The 22,631-nt window shown below is 39.1% G+C and overlaps 1 protein-coding gene across 41 annotated transcripts in view; it reads left to right on the forward strand.

The window, feature by feature from the left end:
* Positions 1-22,631, forward strand: part of CPLANE1 (ciliogenesis and planar polarity effector complex subunit 1) — a 138,651-nt gene that overhangs the window by 112,044 nt on the left and 3,976 nt on the right. For 30 of the 41 annotated variants that reach the window (XR_012001297.1, XR_012001285.1, XR_012001291.1 and 27 more), the window contains 7 exons: positions 2,758-2,788; positions 3,332-3,463; positions 14,590-14,755; positions 16,882-16,940; positions 17,373-17,540; positions 18,272-18,396; positions 22,324-22,413. Coding sequence is in view for 21 of the 41 variants with exons in the window: in XM_072757077.1 (XP_072613178.1) it covers positions 2,758-2,788; positions 3,332-3,463; positions 14,590-14,755; positions 16,882-16,940; positions 17,373-17,540; positions 18,272-18,396; positions 22,324-22,413 (771 nt within the window). In the remaining 20 variants the exon portion in view is untranslated. Of the gene's footprint in view, positions 1-30; positions 111-2,757; positions 2,789-3,331; positions 3,464-14,589; positions 14,756-16,881; positions 16,941-17,372; positions 17,541-18,271; positions 18,397-22,323; positions 22,414-22,631 lie in introns of those variants that run through there. The other 11 variants (XR_012001286.1, XR_012001290.1, XR_012001289.1 and 8 more) reach the window with 4 other exon arrangements.

The raw sequence follows: 22,631 nt of genomic DNA on the forward strand, positions 1-22,631 counted from the left end.
CTGAGAAGTGTACTCTCCATTTTATGTCAGGGAATCATTGGAGCATTCTGAGCAGAGAAGGGGAATGAGGAAGTCTTGAGGAAGACCAGAATGGAGGCATCGATCATTTAGTGAGTTGTTAAATTCATCTGACCTGATCAGGGCCTGGGCAGTGTTGTGGGAAAGCAGGAGACATGCTGAAGGCAACTGACGTCACTCAAAGACTAAGTGGATGAAAGAGGAGGAGGAGGAGAAACCGTTATTTTGTGTTATCACACTGTGGGAGCAACAATATCCTAGCTCTGATGTTGGCCTCTAGAGTACCTCACCACCAAATGTAACAGTGTAAGGTGATGTTGGGGTATGTAAAATGGCCATATTTGGCACCCAGTTTTTGACAGCAAGTGGAACTTGATGAGAGGTTTAAGCTTGAAAAACAGATATAAGAGCCTTTTACCTAATTATATAGCCAAGATTTAGTGCATCTGTTCTCAGCAAGAAATACAGAAGAAGTGAAAATCCCTTTGGCTACTCTCTGGAGCCTTTGAAATGACATCCTTGAGAGCGTACACGGCCTCCCTATGAGGGAGATGGACAAGTGGAGTTTGGTGAGAGATTTTTAAGAAAAAGTGAATGGCTATTAGAATGTCATGAATAAAGATTGAATTTGTTAAGGACTTTGGGGACTTTCAGGTAATATCAAGAGTAGAAGAAGGCTGTTTGGGGACAAAGACAGGCTCAAGAGTCTGTACTGATAGACTACTTAATTCTGACAGTAAAAGGAAGTGGAAAAGTAAGAGAAATGAAGTCAAAGATCATATCAAGATGGGGATAAAGACCACTCTAAAATGTTTAAAGGAAGAAGAAAAGAAAGGAGTAGGAAAAGTAAGATTGAAAGTATTCGTTCAGGGATGTAATAGTTTCCTTTTTTAAAAAAGATTTTATCTATTAGAGAGAGAGAGAGAGAGAGAGAGATTAATTAAGAACAGGGAGTGGGGAGGTGAAGGAGCGGCAGGCTTCCTGCTTGCAGGGAGCCCAGCATGGGACTCCATCCCAGGATCCCAGGATCATGATCTGAGCACAAGGCAGACAAGACACTTAACGGACTGAACCACCCAGGCGCCCCCTGTAGTAGCTTCTTAAATTAGGATGCAAGATAAGAAAGGGAAAAACTGTCAATAAATGGCATAACACATCTAAAGATGGATAATTATTTTTCTCTAGTATTCAATGTCTACTGTAAATTAAAAAGGAAATCAAATTATTATTTTTTAGAGTACAGAATTTAGACACCCTAATGGATGTTTCCTTTTCTAAAGTTGGCATCCTAGAAAGATGGATAGTCATTCTCTTACTTCTGGTGCTCAAAAAAGATATCCTCTTTTGAATTGCCTTCTATTTCTTAGCTGATTCTTGTGAGTGTTCTTAACAGTGGCAAATAATTTATTCACTGAGGATGGATTTAATTTTCGGTAATAGCCACAAGATTTTCAGATGATCTCTGATAAGTGGAGTAGATAATAAGGCTGCGTGTCATTGTTGGAATTAAAAAGAAGGAATTGTGATTTTGAAGGAATAAAGCCGATCTATTGTGTTCAGTAAATTGTAATGGCAGCCCCAAAGGAAGAGTTCCAAAAATGGATTGAAAATGAAGTAAGAAAAAAAAATAAAGTAAGGATCCAGTCTTCCTGTGTAACTACTGTTAAAGGTAGTTACTCGGATACACCACTTTTCTGTCCTTTGATAAAAAGAATCAGAAAAGAAATTTCATTTCTTAGCAATCAGACCTTTTTATATCTGATTACTCTATACCTACATCATTACCATTTTTTTTTCATTTAGTAATTGAGGTTTTTCTTAATAATTCAATTTAAAGGGTCCCTGGCTAGCTCAGTTGGTGGAGCATGTGACTCTTGATCTCATGGTTGTGGCTTTGAGCCCCACATTGAGTAAGGAGATTACTTAAAATAAAATAAAAAATCTTTAAAAAAATAGTTAAATTTGATTAATTGCTATTAAAGCCTCACAAATGCCCCAACTCCGAGTACAAAAATAATGTAAAATCTTTATTTGAGGATTAATGAATTAAACAAAACAACATGTGCTTAGGAAAGTAAAATAAATACTAAAAACATATAGATGTGTAAGTTTTGGGGCAGGGTGGATTTATTTAAGAGAATCTCAACAATAAAATGTTTTTGAGAAGAGATATCAGAATACTTTCCCCCATAGTAACTCAATTCTCTTTGAGTATTAAACATATAAAAAATGAGTAGATTAGGTGTTTTGCTCTAAAGACATGTAGTTAATATTGGACAAGGTTTAAAAATTATTCTTTAGGTCCTTTTCTTCCAAGTAATGGCTTCTTGGAATTAAATTAGATATTTTCCCAAATGTATTACTTTAGGATCATTAGAGCATTTTTGTTTTTTGGGGTTTTTGTTTTGCTTTGTTTTAGTAAATTAACTTCAGTATTTTAAACTGTGTACTAAGCAAAGGAGGACTGTACTTCCTAAAGCATACTTCCTCTTCCCAAGTGTACTTCCTATCCTACTTTGGATAAAAAAGTAATAATCTGAAGATGCAGAGTATTCACTACCAAATAGCATATTTAAGAGGAGGGTAAATAGGCTACACACATAAATATATCTTTAAAGCTATTTGGAGGTTTAAAAAATACTGCAATTTCTGGTTATATAATTTCTAAATCAGGTTAATAGATGAAAGTAGAAAAAAATTATCCTAAATTTTTATTAATAATGTTTCTTTTCTTTTAAGGTATGAATAACAGTGATGATTTATTTGAGAGGTAAATATATGAAGAATTAATTCACAGTTTTACTTAAGGTTGGGTGTAAACTGTGTGTTTTGGAAATTTTATTGTTCATGTGTATGTGAGCTACTACACTACATATTTTTTTTGTAGACTCAAAGGAATTAATTCTCATTGGGAATGGAGTGTTTTAAGAAGCTGAGGATTGCTTTACTATGTCCTTTGCTCTTTTAGCATAAGTAATTAGAATTCAGTAGACTGGATTTGCTATATCTTTTACTGTGTGTGTATTCAGCAGGCAGGACAGGTAGAGGTTATCTCCTGAGCCTTATGTTTGCTTTTTTAAGAGCACGTAAGAAGTCATGAATAACTGATGATTAGACTTTTGTGCTGAGGATTACTGGAAAGTTTAAGGAACAACATTAGATCATCTGTGTTTATTATGTTTGTGTTCATTTATGCTCATAGAGGATATAGCTTTATATGTTCATTTTTTAAAGTTTACATGTTCGTTTCTGCTTAATGTAATCACATTGTATATACTGACTTATATTTCTCAAATTGCATTCGAAAATGAAGCGTTTCAGTAGATCCATTCCAGATGACTGGATTAACTGATATTGCAGACATTATTGAGGACCTTATAACAAAAGATGGAGTTTCCAGTGAGGAGCTTGGTTTAACAGAACAACAAGCTAGGAATATCTCCAGGTAATCCGTGAATAATTCATGTTAACCCACTTAAAATGTTTATGGTTCAGGAATATTCAAAATTGGCCATTTTTTAACGTGGTTTTTATGAAAGAAATACAAAACTTAGGTTTTTTTTCTTCATAAATACTTTCTGTGATGTTTATTCAGGTTGTGTCTCTCCTCCCCTTCCCCAACAGTAGACAGACTGATATATTTAATACAGCAGCACATCTATATCCTGGGAGTTTTCCCAAAGTCTCATTTTATTTTTATTGTCATTTTTATATATTTTTTAATTTATTGTGAGATTTTTAAAAATTTCAGTATAGTTAACATACATTGTTATATTAGCTTCAGGTGTACAATATAGTTATTCACCAGTTTTGTACATTACTCAGTGTTCATCAAGACAAGTGTTCTCCTAATCCCCATCACCTATTTAGCTCATCCTCCCACCCACCTCCCCTCTGGTAACCATCTGTTCTCTATAGTAAAGAGTCTGTTTTTGGTTTTCTCTTATTTTTTTTCTTTGTTTTACTTCTTAAATCCCACATATGAGTGAAATCATGTGGCATTTGTCTTTCCCTGACTTATTTCTCTTAGCATTAATCTCGCCAGCTCCATCCATGCTGTTGCAAATGGCAAGATTTCATTCATTTTTATGGCTGAGTAATATTCTATGGTACATACAGACCACTTTTTTATCCATTCATCTATCAGTAAGCACCTGAGGTACTTTCCTAATTGGTTATTGTAAATAATGTTGCAATAATACATTGGGGTGCATACATCCCTTTGAATGAATATTTTTATATTCTTTGGGTAAATACCTAGCAGTGGAATTACTGGGTCATAGGATAGTTTTATTTTTAATTTTTTGAGGAACTCCCCTACTGTTTTCCAGACAAACTGGCTGCCCCAGTTTGCATTCCCACCAACAGTGCACAAGGATTCCATTCTCTTCGTATCCTCACCAAAACTTGTTTCTTGTGTTTTTTATTTTAGCCATTCTGACACATATGAGATGACATCTCATTGTGGTTTTGATTTGCATTTTCCTAATGATGAGTGATGTTGAGCATCTTTTCATGTGTCTGTTGGCCATTTGGAGAAATGTCTGTGTGTTCTGCCCATTTTTAAATTGGATTTTCTGGCTTTTTTGGTGTTGTGTAAGTTCTTTTGTGTGTGTGTGTGTGTGTGTGTGTGTGTGTGTGTGTGTGTGTGTGTGAGTTCTTAATATATTTTGGATACTAACCCTTAACCAGATATGTCATTGCAAATATGTTCTCCCATTCAGTAGGTTCTCTTTTAGTTTTGTTGGTGGTTTCCTTTGCTGTGCAGAAGCTTTGATTTTGATGTAGTCTCAATACTTTATTTTTTGCTTTTGTTAACCTTGTCTCAGAAGACCTGTAGAAAAATGTTGCTACAACCAATGTCAGAGAAGTTACTGCTGGTGCTCTCTTCTAGAATTTGTATGGTTTCAGGTCTCACATTTGGGTCCCTAATCCATTTTGAATTTATTTTTCTGTGTGGTGTAAGAAAGTGGTCCAGTTTCATTCTTTTGCATATTGCTGTCTAGTTTTCCCAGTACCATTTGTTGACATGACCATCTTTTCCCATTGTATATTCTTTTCTCCTTTGCCAATGATTAACTGACCATATAATAGTGTGTTTATTGACTCTCTGTTCTGTTCCATTGAGCTATGTGGCTGGGTTTTTTTTTTTTTTTTTTTTAATGTGGCTGTTTTTGCAGCAATACCATACTCTTTTGATTACTACAGCATTGTAGTATATCTTGAAATCTGGGATTGTGATAACTGCCACCTTTGTACTTTTTCAAGATTGCTTTAGCTACTGGGGGTCTTTTGTGGTTCCATACACATTGTGGGGTTATTTGTGAAAAATTCTGTTGGCATTTTGATAGGGATTGCATTAAGTCTGTAGATTGCTTTGGGTAGTAGGGACATTTTAACAGTATTTGTTCTCCCAATCCATGAACATGGAATATCTTTCCATTCGTTTGTGTCATCTTTAATTTCTTTCATCAGTGTTTTATAGTTTTCAGAGTACAGATCTTTCACTTCCTTGGTTAAGCTTATTCCTAGGTATTTTATTATTTTGGTGCAGTTATAAATGGGATTGTTTTCTTAGTTTCTTTTTCTGCTACTTCATTATTAGTATATAGAAACATAATGAATTTCTGAGTATTGATTTTGTGTTTTGCACCTGACTGAATTCAATTATCAGCTCTAGTAGTAATTTGATGGAGTCTTTAGAGTTTCCTATATATACCATCATGTCATCTGCAGGTAGTGAAAGTTTTATTTCATCCTCAGCAATTTGGATGCCTTTTTTTTTCTTTTCTTTTCTGATTATGTGGCTAGGACATCTGGCAGTATGTTGAATGCAAGTGATGAGAGTGGACATCCTTGTCTTGTCCTGATCTTAGGGGAAAAGCTCTCAAGTTTTTACATTGAGTATGACATAAGCTGTGGGTTTTTCATATATGGTCTTTGTTACGTTGAGGTATATTCCCTCTAAACCTACTTCATTGAAGGTTTTTATCATAAATGGATGTTGAATTTTGTCAAATGCTTTTTCTCCATGTATTGGAATGATCATACAGTTCTTTTAATCCTTTCTCTTGTTGATGTGATGTTTTGATTGATTTGCAAACATTGAACCACTCTTTCATTCTTGGAATAGATCCCACTTAATTGTGGTGAATTATTTTTTTAAGATATTGTTGAACTTAGTTTGCTAATATTTTGTTGAGGATTTTTAAAAAATATTTTATTTATCCATTCATGATAGACATAGAGAGAGAGAGGCAGAGATACAGGCAGAGGGAGAAGCAGGCTTCATGCAGGGAGCCCGACGTGGGACTTGATCCCGGGTCTCCAGGATCGTGCCCCCGGCCAAAGGCAGGCACTGAACCGCTGAGCCACCCAGGGATCCCCTGTTGAGGATTTTTGTATCTGTGTTCATCAGAGATGTTGGCCTGTAGTTCTCTCTTTTTTTAAAGATTTATTTATTTATTATTTGAGAGATTGAGAAGAAAGCACATGGAGGGGAGGGGCAGAGGCAGAGAGAGAATCTCAAGTAGATTCCCTGCTGATTACGGAGCCCAGCACAGGACTCAGTCTCACAACCCCAAGATCATGACCTGAGCTGAAATCAAGAGTCAGATGCTTAACCAGCTGAGCCACCCAGGTGCCCCAGTAGTTCTTTTTTTGTAGTGTCTTTATCTGGTTTTGGTATCAAGGTAATGGTGGCCTCATAGAATTAATTTGGAAGCTTTCCTTTCTTTTCTATTTTTTGGAATAGTTTGAGAAGAATTGATAATCACTATTCTATACATATTTGGTAGAATTCATCTGTAAAGCCATCTGGTCCTGGACTTTTGTTTTTTGGATGTTTTTTGATTATGGATTCAATTTCATTGCTGATAACCAGTCTGTTCAAATGTTCTCTTTCTTCCTGTTTCAGTTTTGAGAGGTTAGATATTTCTAGGAGTTCTTCCATTTCATATAGGTTGTTCAAATGTAGGCATATAATTTTCCATAATAGTCTCTTACTGTGGTGTTGTTATTTCTTCTCTTTCATTTCTGATTTTGTTTGAGTTCTCTCTCTCTCTGTTTTTTTGGATGAGTCTGGCTAAAGGTTTATCATTTTTTAAAATCTTTTTAAAGGTCGAGCTTCTGGTTTCATTGATCTGTTCTCTTGGCTTTTTAGTTTCCGTTTCATTTATTTCTGCTCTAATCTTTGTTATTTTCTTCCTTCTACAGGTTTTGGGTTTTGTTTGTTCTTCTTTTTCTAGCTACTTTAGGAATAAGGTTAGGTTATTTGAAATTTATCTTGCTTTTTGAGGCAGGCTTGTATTGCTATAAACTTCCATCTTAGAACAGCTTTTACTGCATCCCAAAGATTTTGGACCATTGTCTTTTCAGTTTCATATGTCTCCATGTATTTTTTAATTTCTTCTTTGATTTTTTTGTTGACCCATTCATTGTTCCAGAGTGTGTTTTTTAACCTCCATGTATTTATACTCTTTCCAGATTATTTTTATGGTTGATTTCTAGTTTCATAGTGTTGTGGTCAGAAAAGTTGCATGGTTTGACTTTGATCTTTTTGAATTTGCTAAGACTTGTTTTGTGGCCAAATATGTGATCTATTCTGGAGAATTTTCCATGTGCACTTGAAAAGAATGTGCATTTTGCTGTTTTAGGATGGAATGTTCTAAATATATCTTGTTAGATCCATCTGGTCCAGTGTCATTCAGAGCCACTACTTCCTTGTTGATTTTCTGTTTGGATGATCTATCCACTGATGTAAATGGGATGTCAAAGTCCCCTACTATTATTGATTATTACTGATAATTTTCTTTATGTTTGCTATTAGCTGCTTTATGTATTTGGGTGCTCCCCTGCTTCATGCTCCCATGTTGGGTGCATAAATATTTACAATTGTTATATCTTCTTGTTGAATTCTTCCCTTTATGATTATGTGGTGTCCTTCTTTGTCTCTTATCTTTTAAAGTCTATTTTGCCTGGTATAAGTATTGCTACCCCAGCTTTCTTTTCACTTCCCTTTTTATGATAAATGCTTCTCCATCCCTCGACTTTTCAGTCTGCATGTGTTGTGTCTTAGGTCTGAAATGAGTCTCTTTTAGGCAGCATATAGATGGGTCTTGCTTTTTTTTTTTTTTAATCTATTCTGTCACCTTATATCTTTTGATTGGAGCATTTAGTTCATTTATATTCAAAGTAGAGGTGCCTGGGTCGCTCAGTTGGTTAAGTGTCTGTCTTTGGCTCAGGTCATGATCTCAGGGTTCTGGGATCAAGCCCCTCATAGGGCTCCCTGCTTAGCAGAGAGCCTGCTTCTCCCTCTCACTCTGCTGTGCCCCTGCTTGTGCATTCTGTCTCTCTTTGTCGAATAAATAAATATAATATTTTAAAAAAAGAACAAAGTAGGAGCACCTGGGTGGCTCAGTGGTTGAGCGTCTGCCTTCGACTCAGGTCCTGGTCTCAGGATCCTGGGATCGAGTCCCACATCGGGTTCTCCGCAGGGAGCCTGCTTCTCCCTCTGCCTGTGCCTCTGCCTCTCTCTGTGCGTCTCTCATGAATAAATAAATAGATAATTTTAAAAAAGTAATTATTCATAGGTATGTACTTATTACCATTTTGTTACTTGTTTTATGATTATTTGTGCTGCCTCTGTTTCTTCTCTTGCTCTCTTTTCTCATGGTTTGCTGGCTTTCTTCCCCCCCTTTTTTTTCTTTCATTTTTCTCCCCCCCCCCCCCGCTGGCTTTCTTTAGTGATATACTTGGATTTCTTTCTCTGTTTTTTGCATATCTGTTATCAGTTTTTATTTGTGGTTACCATTCAGTTTGTATATGACATATTATGCATATAGTAGTCTATATTAAGTTGATGGGCACTTAAGTTTGAACCCATTCTTTACTCTTCTCCTCACCTCCCATGTTTTAAGTGTATGGTATCATGCTTCACATCCTTTTGAGAGTTCCTTGACTGATTTTTATACATGCTTATTTTTATTCTTTTTGCACTTTCTCCTTTTCTTACTCCTATTTGTGATTTTTCCTTTCCACTCAAAGAGTCCCTTTTGGGGGCACCTAGGTGGCTCGGTCAGTTAAGTGCCTGCCTTCAGCTCAGGTCATGATCCCAGGCCCCTGGGGTTGAGCCCCGCATCAGGCTTCCTGCTGAGCAGGGAGGCTGCTTGTCCTTCTCCTTCTGCCTGCCACTCCCTCTACTTGTGCGCTCGCTCTCTTTCTCTCTCTCTCTGTCAAGTAAATAAAATCTTTTTTAAAAAAAGAACCCCCTTTGATATTTCTTATAGGGTTGTTTTAGTGGTCATGAATTTTTTAAACTTGTGTCTGGGAAACTCTTGTCTTTCCTATTCTGAATGATAGCTTTGCAGGATAGAGTATTCTTGGATGCAGGTTTTTTCCTTTCTGCACTTTGAATATATCATTCCACTCCCTCCTGCCCAGTTTCTTTTTTTTTTTTTTTTAATAAATTTATTTTTTATTGGTGTTCAATTTACCAACATACAGAATAACACCCAGTGCTCATCCCATCAAGTGCCCCCCTCAGTGCCCATCACCCATTCACCCCACCCCCCGCCCTCCTCCCCTTGCCCAGTTTCTACTGAGAAATCAGCTGATTGCCTTATGAAATCTCCCTTGTATGTAACTGTTTTCTTTTGATCCTTTTAAAATTCTCTATCACTAAATTTTTTGCCATTTAAATAACATGTGTCTTGGTATGGACCTCCTTGATTTTGTTGGGGGATTTCTGTGTCTACTGGATCTGAATTTTAGTTTCCTTCCCCAGATTTGAGAAGTTTTCAGATATTATTTTCTTGAAATAAATTTTCACCCTTTGCTCTGTCTTCTCCTTCTGGGATCCTTATAATGCAAATGTTATTGCACTTAATGGTGTTGCTGGGGCACTAAGACTATTTTTATTTTGTATTATTTTTCTCATCTGTTCAGCTTGATTGCTTTCCTTTACTCTGTCCTCCAGGTTGTTGATCCATTTTCCTGCTTCTTATAGTCTACTATTCATTCCATCTAGTGTGTTTTTAATTTCATTTATATTGTTATTTATCTCTGATTGGTTCTTCTTTATGTTTTCTATCTCTTTGTTAAGGGTCTCACTGATGTCCTTCACTTTTTTTCCAGTGAGCTATAACCACTATTTTAAGTTCTCTTTAAGTCATACTACTATGTCTATTTCACTTAGGTTTCTTTCTGTGATTTTTGTCCTGGTCTTTCTTTGGAACACATTCCTCTGCCTCTTCATTTTGTCTAACTCTTTGTAACTCTTTTTCTGTGTCAGAGAAGTCATCTACATCTCCTGCCCTTGAAAGCAGTGACCTTATGAAGAAGAGGTCTTATAGTACCCTGCAGTGCAGTGTCCCCTAATTACTAGAACCTGGCACTTCAGGGGTGTCTCCTCTGTGTATTGCATGTACCCTAATGTTGTGGCTGAGTCACTTTTTCTCTCAGCCCAGTTGTGTGTAATGGCTTTCTTTGCCTATTGTGGACAAGATGTGGTCCCTGGGTTCTTAGTGAGCCAGTCTGGGGTCACCTTGGGCTTGAGTTGAGCTGGACCAGGTGTTTGCCAGAGATGCAGTAGCCGTGAAGTGCATTGTGTTGTCCCCAGAGAAGCTTTTGTTGGCGGGCAGAGCTTGTAGTCAGACCAGATGTCTGCTCCCACCTGACTGCTGAGGTTATGGTCTGATAGTTATGTATGGTTATTTCTCCCTCCCTGGGGCAGGAGTCACTTTAGAGTGGTGTTGGCTCCTGTGAGAGCTGCTTTTGTATACTGCCAGGCTGTGGCACAGCTTTGGTTGGGCTCTGGCAAAGAGCACTTTGGAGGAGGCGAGTCCATAGGAGAGTGGGGTGGTATGTGCCATGTTATCATGATTTGAGTGGGTTTGCTGTTGGAGGAGAGTTGGAGTCCTGGCTGGAGGGGATGGGCCTGCAGGAAAATATGGGGGCTTGTGCACTGTTAGCAAGTTAGAGTCAGTGTTGTGCAGGTTCCAGCATGTGTCCCTGTGTCTAGGCTCAGGGCAGGGAACAGAAATGGTGTCTCTCAGCTCTTTAGTTCTTGGAGAAGTTTCCCAAAGATCCAGCACATGGTGTGAGGTTAGCAAACAAACCTCCCTCCCATATGCCCTGGCATTTTTCAAATGTTGCTTCTTTTTTTTTTAATTTTTTATTTAACTTTTTATTAGTTTTTTAAGATTTTATTTATTCATGATAGTCACAGAGAGGGAGAGAGAGAGAGAGAGGCAGAGACACAGGCAGAGGGAGAAGCAGGCTCCATGCAGGGAGCCCAACGTGGGATTCGATCCTGGGTGTCCAGGATCGTGCCCTGGACCAAAGACAGGTGCTAAACCGCTGCGCCACCCAGGGATCCCCTCAAATGCTGCTTCTATGCTGTATCCTGCAGGGCTGTCTCTTGTGCTTTCTCTTTAAGGGCAGAGACTCAGTTTCTTTCTCCCCCTCCAGGCTTTTCCAGAGCTGAGCCTGCTGATTATTTTAAAGTTCCAGATTTTAAGTCCTGCTGATTATAAGAACTTGTAAAATTCAGGCCCTGTGGTTTTCAAAGCCAAATGCTCTGGGGATTCATCTTTCCTGTGTGGGGTCCTCAGTGTGAGGATCTGTTTCTCTCCCCTCTCCATGCGCACAGCATCCCTCCCAGCAGCAAACAGTCCTGTGGTTCCACTTAGCCCCTGACCGTGTCTCCACCCTTCCTGCCCTCTTTGGTATGGCATCTTCTCTACATTTAGCTGTGGAGTTTGTTCTTCTAGTCTTTGATCATTTTCTGGGTTATTTACACTGATACGAGTGTTACCTAGTCATATCCATGGGATGAGATGAGCTTAGGGTTCTCCTACTCTACCATCTTCCCTGGAAGTTCTCATCATTTTCAGTACCACATAATTTAATCCTTTCTTTTTAGAAGAAATTAATGATTTATTTTTAAGATTTTATTTATCCATTTGTTTTTAGAGAGGTTGAGAGAGCATGTATATGCATGCATGCATACAAGTTGGGGGGTGGGTAGAGAAGGGAGAGGGACAAGCAGACTCTACATTGAGTGCAGAGCTGATTTGGGGTTGGATATCATGACCTTGAGATCATTACCTGAGCTGAAATCAAGACTCAGCCCCTTAACCAACTAAGCCACGGAGGCACCCAATTAAAGACTTCATCCACAGTATTTACCCTAAATATTAATCCTTAGAATACATATTAAATAGTCTTTTCTTGGAATATTAGGTTAAAATGTTTTTCCTTGCAACCTGTCCTGGTCCAAGAACTGGTTACTAATAGGATAAAGTCTGGCTCTCCTCCTAATGCTTCCTTGAGATACATATACCTCCTGACTTGTTTATATTAGTTAACCTTATGAATGTTATGAATATTTCATCAATAACATATCATGTCAGGAATTATGATAAAGACAGGTTTGTACTATTGAATGGAGATAGAAATATAAAAAAAGAGTGATATAAGACCAAATTATGTCAGTGTGCGATGGGAGCTTGCAGGGAGAGTCCGTCAAAGGCATCAGCTTCACTAGTTACAGTATTTGAGCTGTATTTCAAAGGACCAATAGAAATTTGTGTTCCTTATAAACAGTAGAAAGGGTATTCAAGGCAGCAAGAATATAAAATGCAAAGGAGTGATGATCAGATGTGGACCAGGAGTTAGGTGTGACTGGAGTTTATGCCTTGGAATGAGAGAGAGGGACTGGCTAGGTATGCTGGTTATAGGTTGGAGGCCAAAGGCATCTATTCCTTATCTACAAATAGTAAGGGGATCAACAAAGAAATGGGAGCCAACTGGAGGTCTTACTTCAGTAGTCCAAACTTGAAGGACCTCAGAATAGAGAGTGTAGGGTAGTAATCATGAGTAAACCTGAAGGCTGTCAGGAGGAAGTGAGAATGATTTTCTATTTGGATGACTGAGTTGATGGTGATTTCTTCGGCAAGATAGAGAATGTAGTTTCAGCTACATTATAGGGTGCCAGGAGAATATAATCAATTAGTAATATTCATTGGCACATCCAAGAAGCAAATACCAAAATGAGATTTAGGTGAGCAAGAGATTTATTTGGAGAAATACTTGTGAGGGAGAAAGGGGCAGGAGCCAGAGAAAGTTGGGGCAGCTGTCAGACTGCAGGGCCAGTGTAGATCTGATCCTGTGTTAGGGGTCTCCAGGAGATCACAGGTTCGCTGATTGACTGGGAGGACTTACAAAATTCATGACTTAATTTATTACAGCAAGATAATTCAAAGCAAAACCAGCAAGTGGAATAGAGTACATGTAGTGAATTCGGAGGGAAACCAGGCAAGGGTCCCAAGAATCCTAGTGCAGTCCCAACAGGACACAGTTCCTCCAGCAGCAGGTTATGACAGCATCTGTGAGATAATGTCCCCCATGGAGGCTCATTTAGAGATTTAGTGCCCATAGTTTTTCTTGGGGGCTAGTTGGGTAGGCAGCCTCTGCCTAGCAGATACCAAATCCAGATTTCCAGAAGGAAAAGCAGGTTATCAGTACAAACCACATCACTTGTACCTGTGACCTTCCACTTGGGATGATGTTCTCGTATGCTGGGTGTTGAGTCCGCCCCAAATCCCTATCTCACACTACGTGTTTTCTTAGACCACTATCAGTACTACTTGTGTCAGTTCATATCATCTGAGAAGCAGAAACCAATATAGGATTAGATGTGCAAGACAATTATTGGGAGAAAGGCCTATGAAGGGAAAGGTGGAAAATCGCAGAAGTAGAGGAACACATCAGACCAGAAGGAGGAGGGGAGAGGGTTGAGTAAGTGGAATGTTAGAGTACAGTGTTATAGGAAAATTTCAGCTGGGTCAGTGGTGAGACATCATGCCAACACTGCCCCCCCAGAAGAGTCCTGTGTCTTGCAGGAATGAGCCAGCCATACTATGCCTGCCATGCTCAGGCATTAGCTCAGGTCAGCCCGTGGGAAGTATGGCATGAGCATGAATGTGAGGCTAGATCCACAAGGGCAGCTGTTTAGAAGTCATCTCTGTAGTATAAGTTTTGGAAGCAGTTGCGCTAGTCCAGGAATAGAGGGTTGGTAAAGAAGTAAAAAACAGAACCTTTCAAGACATTAATATGGAAGTGATGAGCAGAGAAGTAGCCAATGTAGGAGCCTACAGAGCGTTTTCAGTTAGAAGACGACTCATATAGGAAAGAGTTCAACACAGAAAAAAAGAGCCAATTATATTAAATGCTTTAGAGAAATCCAGTAGGATGAAGAGGCTTTTGGTGAGTTTTCTGAGATCATTTTCAATGGATTTCAGGGTACAGGTTGGAGCAAGTTGACAGAGATAATGCACATATACTACTTTGCGAGAATGGGAAAAATCTTTCCAAATAGGGGCACCTAGCTGGCTCAGTTGGTGGCATGTGTGACTCTTGATCTCAGGGTTGTGAGTTCGAGCTCCATGTTGGGTGTAGAAATTACTTAAAAAAAAATCCCTTTCCAAATAAATAGCATTTAGTTGTGATTCTACTTATATCCATAAAAAATGTAAAATCAAGTGATGCCTTGGCTGTTACATTTCTCAGAGTTCAGCATTCTTCTGGTAGACGAACACAAAGAACGGAAAAGGAAAGAAGAGAAATTCAGGTGTGGATGAAAAGAAAACGCAAGGAAAGAATGGCAGAGTACTTAAACCAGCTGGCAGAAAAGAGAGGGCGAGAACATGACCCCTTCTGCCCGAGGAGCAATCCAGTAAGTATGTAGTATCAGGGGCAATGGAATTAGCACAGAATGTGTGCAGTTTTGCTTTAGCAAATATTCAGGAAAAGGATTAACATAATTTGGATGCATTTTTTTATTAGACAGAAATGTCACGAGTTTTGCTTGTCAGAAAATGTTAATTACCTTAATAAAATATAGCAAGGTATTCTACAAACCATGTTCTAGAAGTTGAACTATCTTAAATACTTTCCCTTCTCTAGGCTAATTACGGCTGTAGCTAATTTTAACCCAGTGAAGATGTTGAGTGATTGGTGACCAGTGGAGCTATTCCCTTAAGTTTCAGCGAGAGTCAATGGCAATTGAACACTGACTGTGTGTGTAATAAAAATTCTGTATCCATAAGTTATCTACAAAAAATAAAGAGTATGGTCCAGTCACGTACCAAGGGTACAATTGTGCGTGTGTGTGCATGCATGCGCGCACTCCCCTTTAAAAACTGTCAACATTTGTTCACTGACCCTGACTGTGGATGTCACCATGGCTAGGTCAGAAGCAGTTTTCTTCAGAAGGTGAAATAAAGCAATGTTATTTTGATAATCACATTACTATGAAAATTACATTTGGATTATACTTAGTTTATCTTTTACTTTGTAATTTGAAATAAAATATAATAGAACTTAATTTTTTTCAGCATCATTAGGGAAACATGTTCTATAAAAGTGAGTTTTCCAGATAAGGTGGTCACAGTTAAGCACCAAATGGTGCAAAAGTAGGTGAACTCTTACATAAATTGTACGCTATAATTGTGTCTGGAGAAAGCATGTTGATGTTAATAAAACTTTTTTTTTTTTTAAGAGAGAGCATGTGCATGCACATGAGCTGGAAGGAGGGGCACAGGGAGAGAGAGAATCTTAGGCAGGCCCCATGGTGTGGAGCCCAACGTGGGGCTGGATCTCATGACCCTGAGACCCAAAATCAAGAGTCGGGTGCTTAACAGACTGAGTCACCCAGGTGCCCCGATCTTAATTATAACATTTTGTCAGCAGTGAGGCACAGGACTAGAATCTTCAGGTGCATGTGTTAATGTATGTGTTCCTCCAACCCATGGGGGGTGACTTCTGATGTTACCCTGTCAACCAAGCAAATACCCAAGATAGAACTGTGTCCAGATTTAGAATAAATTAATCGAAGGCACTGGGGCTCCTTGGTTCATAGACATTGTGACCACTCCTTCACAATTGCAAACACTTTTTTTTTTTTTTTTTTTGCAAACACTTGTTTAATTTTAGCTACTGTTTAGGTGAGGGATGGGGTTAGTAATTACAAATTTCATTTGAATTTATTTAAAGATTTTATTTATTTATTTGACAGAGAGCATAAGCAGGGGCAGTGGCAGAGGGAGAGGGAGAAGCAGGCTATCCCTGAGCAGGGAGCCTGATGTGGGGCTCAATCCCAGGACCCTGAGATAATGACGTGAGCTGAAGGCAGATGCCTAGCCAACTGAATCACGCAGGCACCCCTTATTTGAATTTATATCAGAAATTAATAATACCTTTAATTTATTACTGACTACTTCCATGTAGGATCTACAGAGAGCAAATGCACTTCAGTGTTTTTTTTTCCATTTTAAATGCAGCTGACACTATGTTAATTGAATTCAAATTAAAAAAAAAATTTTAATGCAGCTAAGGTTCTCTCCTTTTGAGAAAATACATGAATTTAGCTACTAAAATAGATTTTGCATCCCATTTATTAAACCAGATTTTAATTACATGATGCTTTAACATTTTCATGTTTTGTGCTAAGAGGCTTATCAAATATGACAGTGTTTTACACTGTTTTCCTGAATGGCAAAAATACGTTTTAACCTCCTGTTAAGGGACGTCTGGGTGGCTCAGTGGTTGAGCACCTGCCTTTGGCTCAGGGTGTGATCCCACGGTCTTGGGATCGAGTTCCACATCGGGCTCTCTGCATGGAGCCTGCCTATGTCTCTGCCTCTCTCTCTGTGTCTCTCAGGAATAAATAAATAAAATCTTAAAAAAAAAAAAACTTTGGTATTAAAATTGATTAGTGGAATTTTCATGTTTTCCCTGTATCACAGTGGCTTAATTATTTGAACTAAACAATCACAGACTAACTGGGTATTTCTCCTGCAGTTTTACATGACTTCACGGGAAATCAGGCTGAGACAAAAGATGAAGAACGAAAAGGACAGGTGAGCTCCCCAGTTTGCACACCCGAGGTGTCGACAACGCCTGACCAGCTCTAGTCTTCACATAGCCCCTTTCTGTCCATAAACAGAAAATCATGGGAGATAACTGCAAGGAAAATAGACTCCATGAGCCTTTTAAGGAATTTGCTTTCAAATATCATTTATTCCATTGAATTTTCAGGCTTTTATTTCTGCTGTTGCCTTCCCTCCCCCAATCCAGATATGTAGGTGTATTTTGAAAATACCCAAAAGGTCCTAACTATAGGTACCTTCAGTTTCCACCTAATGGTTTTCAGAAATCTGAAATATGAATTTGCATTTGAAAAGCATTGAAAAAAACCAAATGCTAGGACATCTTCAAACATTACGTTTCCTCTAGAAGTATGAACTGAAAAGGAGTCTTTTACTAAATGCTGTTTAATTCTTTGTTTGAAGGTTGTTACTCTCGGACCACTATAATCAGCGGATCTCCCAAGCATACAGTCTGATGAACGAACTGTTATCTGAATCAGTACAGCTACCAAAAACTGCACAGAAAGCCTTGCCTCACAAACCCAGAGCTGCTCAAATTTCCCAAGAGCAACACTGCCTTTCTCCAATAAGGTAAGACAAAGTTTGGCAGGTCATTCGGCAAGATTTTGTCAGGCGCAGTAAGCAGAATTTAGTGCTTTTGTCCCCCACGTCCAGTATATTTGCATCTACCCTGCTCAGAAGTACGATAATCAAGTAAAGAAAAACATGTTCCCATAATTATGAGGTCTTTACAAGTTTATAGAGTCACCAAGGAAAAAGACAAAAATGGCATTGTGTCTCTAAGATGTGCCAGCGCACTCCAGCATACTGGATATCAATGCAACTTTGATATCTGTTCAATTCTGTTTCCTCTTTTTCTGTAATTTGCCACCTGACTGTTCTCCCTGTTTTTCCCCTTGGCTCCACTCTTGTAGAAACAGTCCTCGCCTCTCCGCCATCTCTTCCCAATATGAACCCACATGTAATCAGACTACTTGTGTATGTATAATTTGGGGTCTACTCAAAATAGCACAGACTCCCTCGAATCTTTTCTAAAATAAAACAGGGTATTAAAAATACATAACTGCCAAAGACATAGACAATTAAAAATAGATAACCAATTTCTTTGAAAAAAACAAATGAAGGTGTGAGATATAAAGAATAATTTGTTGAGAATCGTCAAAACACGAAATGTTATCACTGAGGTACAGAAAAAGCAACGTCAAATGAATGTATTAATCTGAGCTAGAATTTGGGCTTTTTGAAATATAGTTTATTACTGAGATTCTAGGAATGTAATAATTATGTAATTTCTACTGTAGAGAGAATAAATATAGTCACAATATTCCAACAAATCAACCTGGAAAATTCAGATATATATCCAGACCGAGTTATATCCGAAAGGGGAAACCTCTGGGGCATCCTCAAGGCCCTCCTTGGCCACATGGTAAGACTTTGACCTTTTTTTTAAAATTTTGTATAATTTGAAAAAAATTTTGTATAATTTGGACCTCCTTGTCTCCAGAGTTGGTTTGCATTAGTAAAATGAAATCTTAGTGAAAAGCAGTTCTCCTTCCAGCAGAACGCAAGCTGCAGGATTGATAAAAACTTACCTGTGCTGGGATTTTGTTTGTTCTATCACTTTGAAATAGGAAGATCCCAGAATCTTTTTTAAACATATGATCTTTTTGTAATAGAATTGAACAGTCAATATTTAGATATGACTTATTTGGGAATCTGTTTCTTTTGTGTGTCTGGCTAAAGAGGTAGGCATTTTTCACAAATCAAGTTCTGATATCAAAAAAAAAAAAAAAAAGTTCTGATATCAGGATGGACTAGATCGATACCAGGATTTCTGTCTGTCACTAAGAGGCTCATACTGAAATATCATGTTTTTACCTTTTGTTTGTTTTTTTAAAGACAGTTGCATCTATCCGTATGATTTTTAAAAAATATTTATTTATTATTTATGATAGACATAGAGAGAGAGAGAGAGAGAGAGAGAGAGGCAGAGACACAGGAGGAGGGAGAAGCAGGCTCCATGCCAGGAGCCTGACGCAGGACTCGATCCCGGGACTCCAGGATCACGCCCTGGGCCAAAGGCAGGTGCTAAACCACTGAGCCACCCAGGGATCCCCTGTTTTTACCTTCTGAACATCCTTTTCCACATTTGAAGATACAATGTCTGTTATTTATTGTTAGCCTTCCTTTAATTTTGCCATATTGGGTTTTGATTACCAGCGTAAAACATACTTATTTTGTGAAATGATTACACATTAAAAATGTATAATCATGGGGCACCTGCATGGCTCAGCCGGTTGAGTGTCCAGCTCTTGATTTTGGCTCAGGTCATGACCTCATGGTCATAAGATTGAGCCTTATGTCAGGCTCTGTGCTGAGTGTGGAGACTGCTTGGGGTTCTCTCCCCCCTTTACCCCCTCTTCCTGCTCACAGTCTGTCTTTCTCCCTCTCAAAATAAAATATTTAAAAATGTATAATCATAGTAAATATATACTACACAGCCTAAAAATGTATAATAATGTGCCAGGTTCCATTTAAGCTCTTTAATTACCACCCTATGAGACAGCTACTGTTATGTTCTCATTTTACAGATGAGAAAACCCAGGCAAAGAAAGTTGAAATAACCACCTAAGATCAGATAGGTAGGAAGTAGCAGAGCTGGGATTTAAGCCCAGCTTGGGTCTAGAGTCTACACACTTAGAACCTATGCTTCATTATGCTGCCTCAATCTAGAAACTTGAAATTTCCATAAATTCCAATCCTTTTAGTAAAACTTCATAGTTTGGTTAACTCTTGCTAAACAAATTATAGTAAGAAAATACTGCTCTTTTTAATTTTTATTTTACACCTGATCCATTTGCCAAAATTAAGTAAAAGAAATACCAAAAATTGGCAAGATTTTAAACTTGAATCCACAGTTTTTCTTAATATCAGATGGAAAAGTCTTGGATTATATGGAAATATGTCTTTGTCTTGGCTCTTCCAGTGTCAGGCCTGTATTGTTACATTGCACTCACCTGGGCTGAGGCCTCAGCGCTCCTTTGGTCTCACCTGCCCTTGAGGGACGGTCCTCGAAGAGGTGTTCCTGCAGCCCGGGTTCAGAAGCCCTCAGGGACCCCCACCCCTACATAGATCAGTCCAGAGCTTGTCCCTGGACTTCGAGGCAGCCTCCCTACTGGCCTCCCTAACCTCCTTTCCCCATCTCATAGGTGCTGCACGCCAGCTTGTTTTCCAGCCAGAGGCTATGCTTTCTGCCTCATTCTTTCCTTGAAAGTCTCTCTTACCACGAAGGCCTCACTGCTGTCTTGGAAGCCATCCCTAATCTTCATTCTTTTGTTCTTCTAAACTGATGTCATGAATTTAGCATCCAAAGTTTCATTTTTAAGTTGGGGCTGATACTTAACTTGCCTGGTGGTTGTATCAGAGACAACAGCTGTCATAGTTGCCATTGCTACCATTTATTCGTTGTCCTCTGGCCCCCCATCACATGATTGTGTCCCTCTGAGGCACCTCTGCAGCAGGTCTCATGTAGTTACTTGTCCACTTATGTTCCATGCTCAACTAAATCTTTTGAGGGTAGCAACATTCTCTTCTTTATCTATTGCTGCCACTCACACTGAACAACTGAGATTATTGAATACTTGGATAAGTGGGGGAAAAATGGCAGTTTAGCTTTCCTGTCTAAAAATAGCTATTTGGGGATCCCTGGGTGGTGCAGCGGTTTGGCGCCTGCCTTTGGCCCAGGGCGCGATCCTGGAGACCCGGGATCGAATCCCACATCGGGCTCCCAGCGCATGGAGCCTGCTTCTCCCTCTGCCTGTGTCTCTGCCTCTCTCTCTCTCTCTGTGTGACTATCATAAATAAATAAATAAATAAATAAATAAATAAATAAATAAATAAATAAAAATAGCTATTTGTAAACCACTGTTCAGGAATATTAGTGGGCATATCAGAGAAGACCACCAATAATGCGCCATTACCCTCACTCACCTGTCCCTTAGCTTCCCCGGAAGAGGAGAGAGAAGGCAGCCTGGGGTGCTGGTGAACATGCTGGCTTCTGCCCAGCCATGGACACACTTGGGACCCAGTCCTTTCCCCTGGCTACGTTCAGAGGCTTTGGGTCCCCCCAGTATTGCGCGGCATTGGGGGAAACCCAGGCATAATTGATCCCAGGCTCTACTGTCTCAGTGACGCAGATCAGTCTTTGCAGAGATGGGGAAGTGAAGACTCACTCATCAATATTTTTAAGTTCCCTGCAGCTCATTTGTAAAAGAAGTTTTTCTGAAGGTATTAGTGAGTCTGTGTTGTTACCTGTCTTGTAAAACAGTGTGTAGTTTCTGGCCGATATCTCCAGCCCCAATAGCAAACTTTTACACTTACAGATCTCCCCCCCACTTTTTTTGCTTGTTTTACATTTAGCTCTATAAAAAAACAATATAAAGGCTATATGCTAAGTAATGTGAGGCATCAAAAGCATCAAAAAAGTTCTGGCCTTTGGAATCATCCGGGCCTACCTTCATATTCTAGCTCTGCTGCTTTGTGCCCTCAAATATGTTATTTAAAACCTACCTCAAGAGCACCTGGTGGCTCGGTTGGTTAAGTGTCTGCCTTTGGCTTAGTCATGATCCCAGGGTCCTGGGATTGAGCCCCAGAGCCCCATGTCGGGCTCCCTGCTCAGTGGGGAATCTGCTTCTCCCTCTCCCTCTGCACCTCCCCCTGTGTGTGAGCTCTCTGGCTCCCAAATAAAATCTTTAGGGACGCCTGAGTGGCTCAGCAATTGGGCGCCTTCCTTCGGCTCAGGGCGTGATCCCGGGTCTGAGGATCGAGTCCTGCATTGGGCTTTCTGCGAGGAGTCTGCTTCTCCCTCTGCCTGTGTTGTGTCTCTGCTTCTCTCTGTGTCTCTCGTGAATAAATAAAATCTAAAAACCTACCTCATAGAGGTGTTGAAGGTAATAAGTAAAAAATTTTGCATAACATAAATAATAAATGTTATTAATCCTGGAATTTCAGAAACCTTAATTATTCTTTCAATAATATTTAATTTGGCATCTGTCAGGGTGTTTAATGCTAATAGGCTTATGTGCCTGGCTTCTCTGGTTGCCAGAGATGTGGTTAAGGCACATTTGCCAATTTGAGAAAGGACTGTGGTTGTGTGATGAGGATACCAAGTTTTAAAGTAGAGTTTTCCCTTCCTTCATCTGCACTTCTGTTTTCCTTTCTTGGTTCAAATCAACCACCATGTATTGGGTCCCCTCTTTATCAGAAGTTTCTGTCCTCAAAGGATTTACAGTACAACATGTGAAAAATCATGGTGTGCATACAGAAGCCTAAAGAAGTTTGCTCATTTTTATAGGAACTGCTACTTTTACCATACAGAATAAAGGAGGTGGAGCCAAAGTGGCAGCAAGAAAGGCTGTGCCTTCTCCAGTTACCTTCCAAAAAGGTAAGGGATGAATAAAGAGTAAAGTTCTTCAACTTACATTTTTTTCAAAATCATAACACTCTTAGAAATTTCAAATACAGATTTTAGAATGAAGGGTACAGCTGTGTGGTCCAGGGGTTTAGGGAACAGAGTGTGGCATTCGCTCTCTTTGGAACCCTAACCCAGCACTTACTCTTTAGCTTTGAGCACATTCCTAACCCATTTGTATAAGCCTCAAT

This window comes from Vulpes vulpes, chromosome 4 (genome assembly GCF_048418805.1).
Source record: "Vulpes vulpes isolate BD-2025 chromosome 4, VulVul3, whole genome shotgun sequence".
NCBI classification, from domain to species: Eukaryota; Metazoa; Chordata; class Mammalia; order Carnivora; family Canidae; genus Vulpes; species Vulpes vulpes.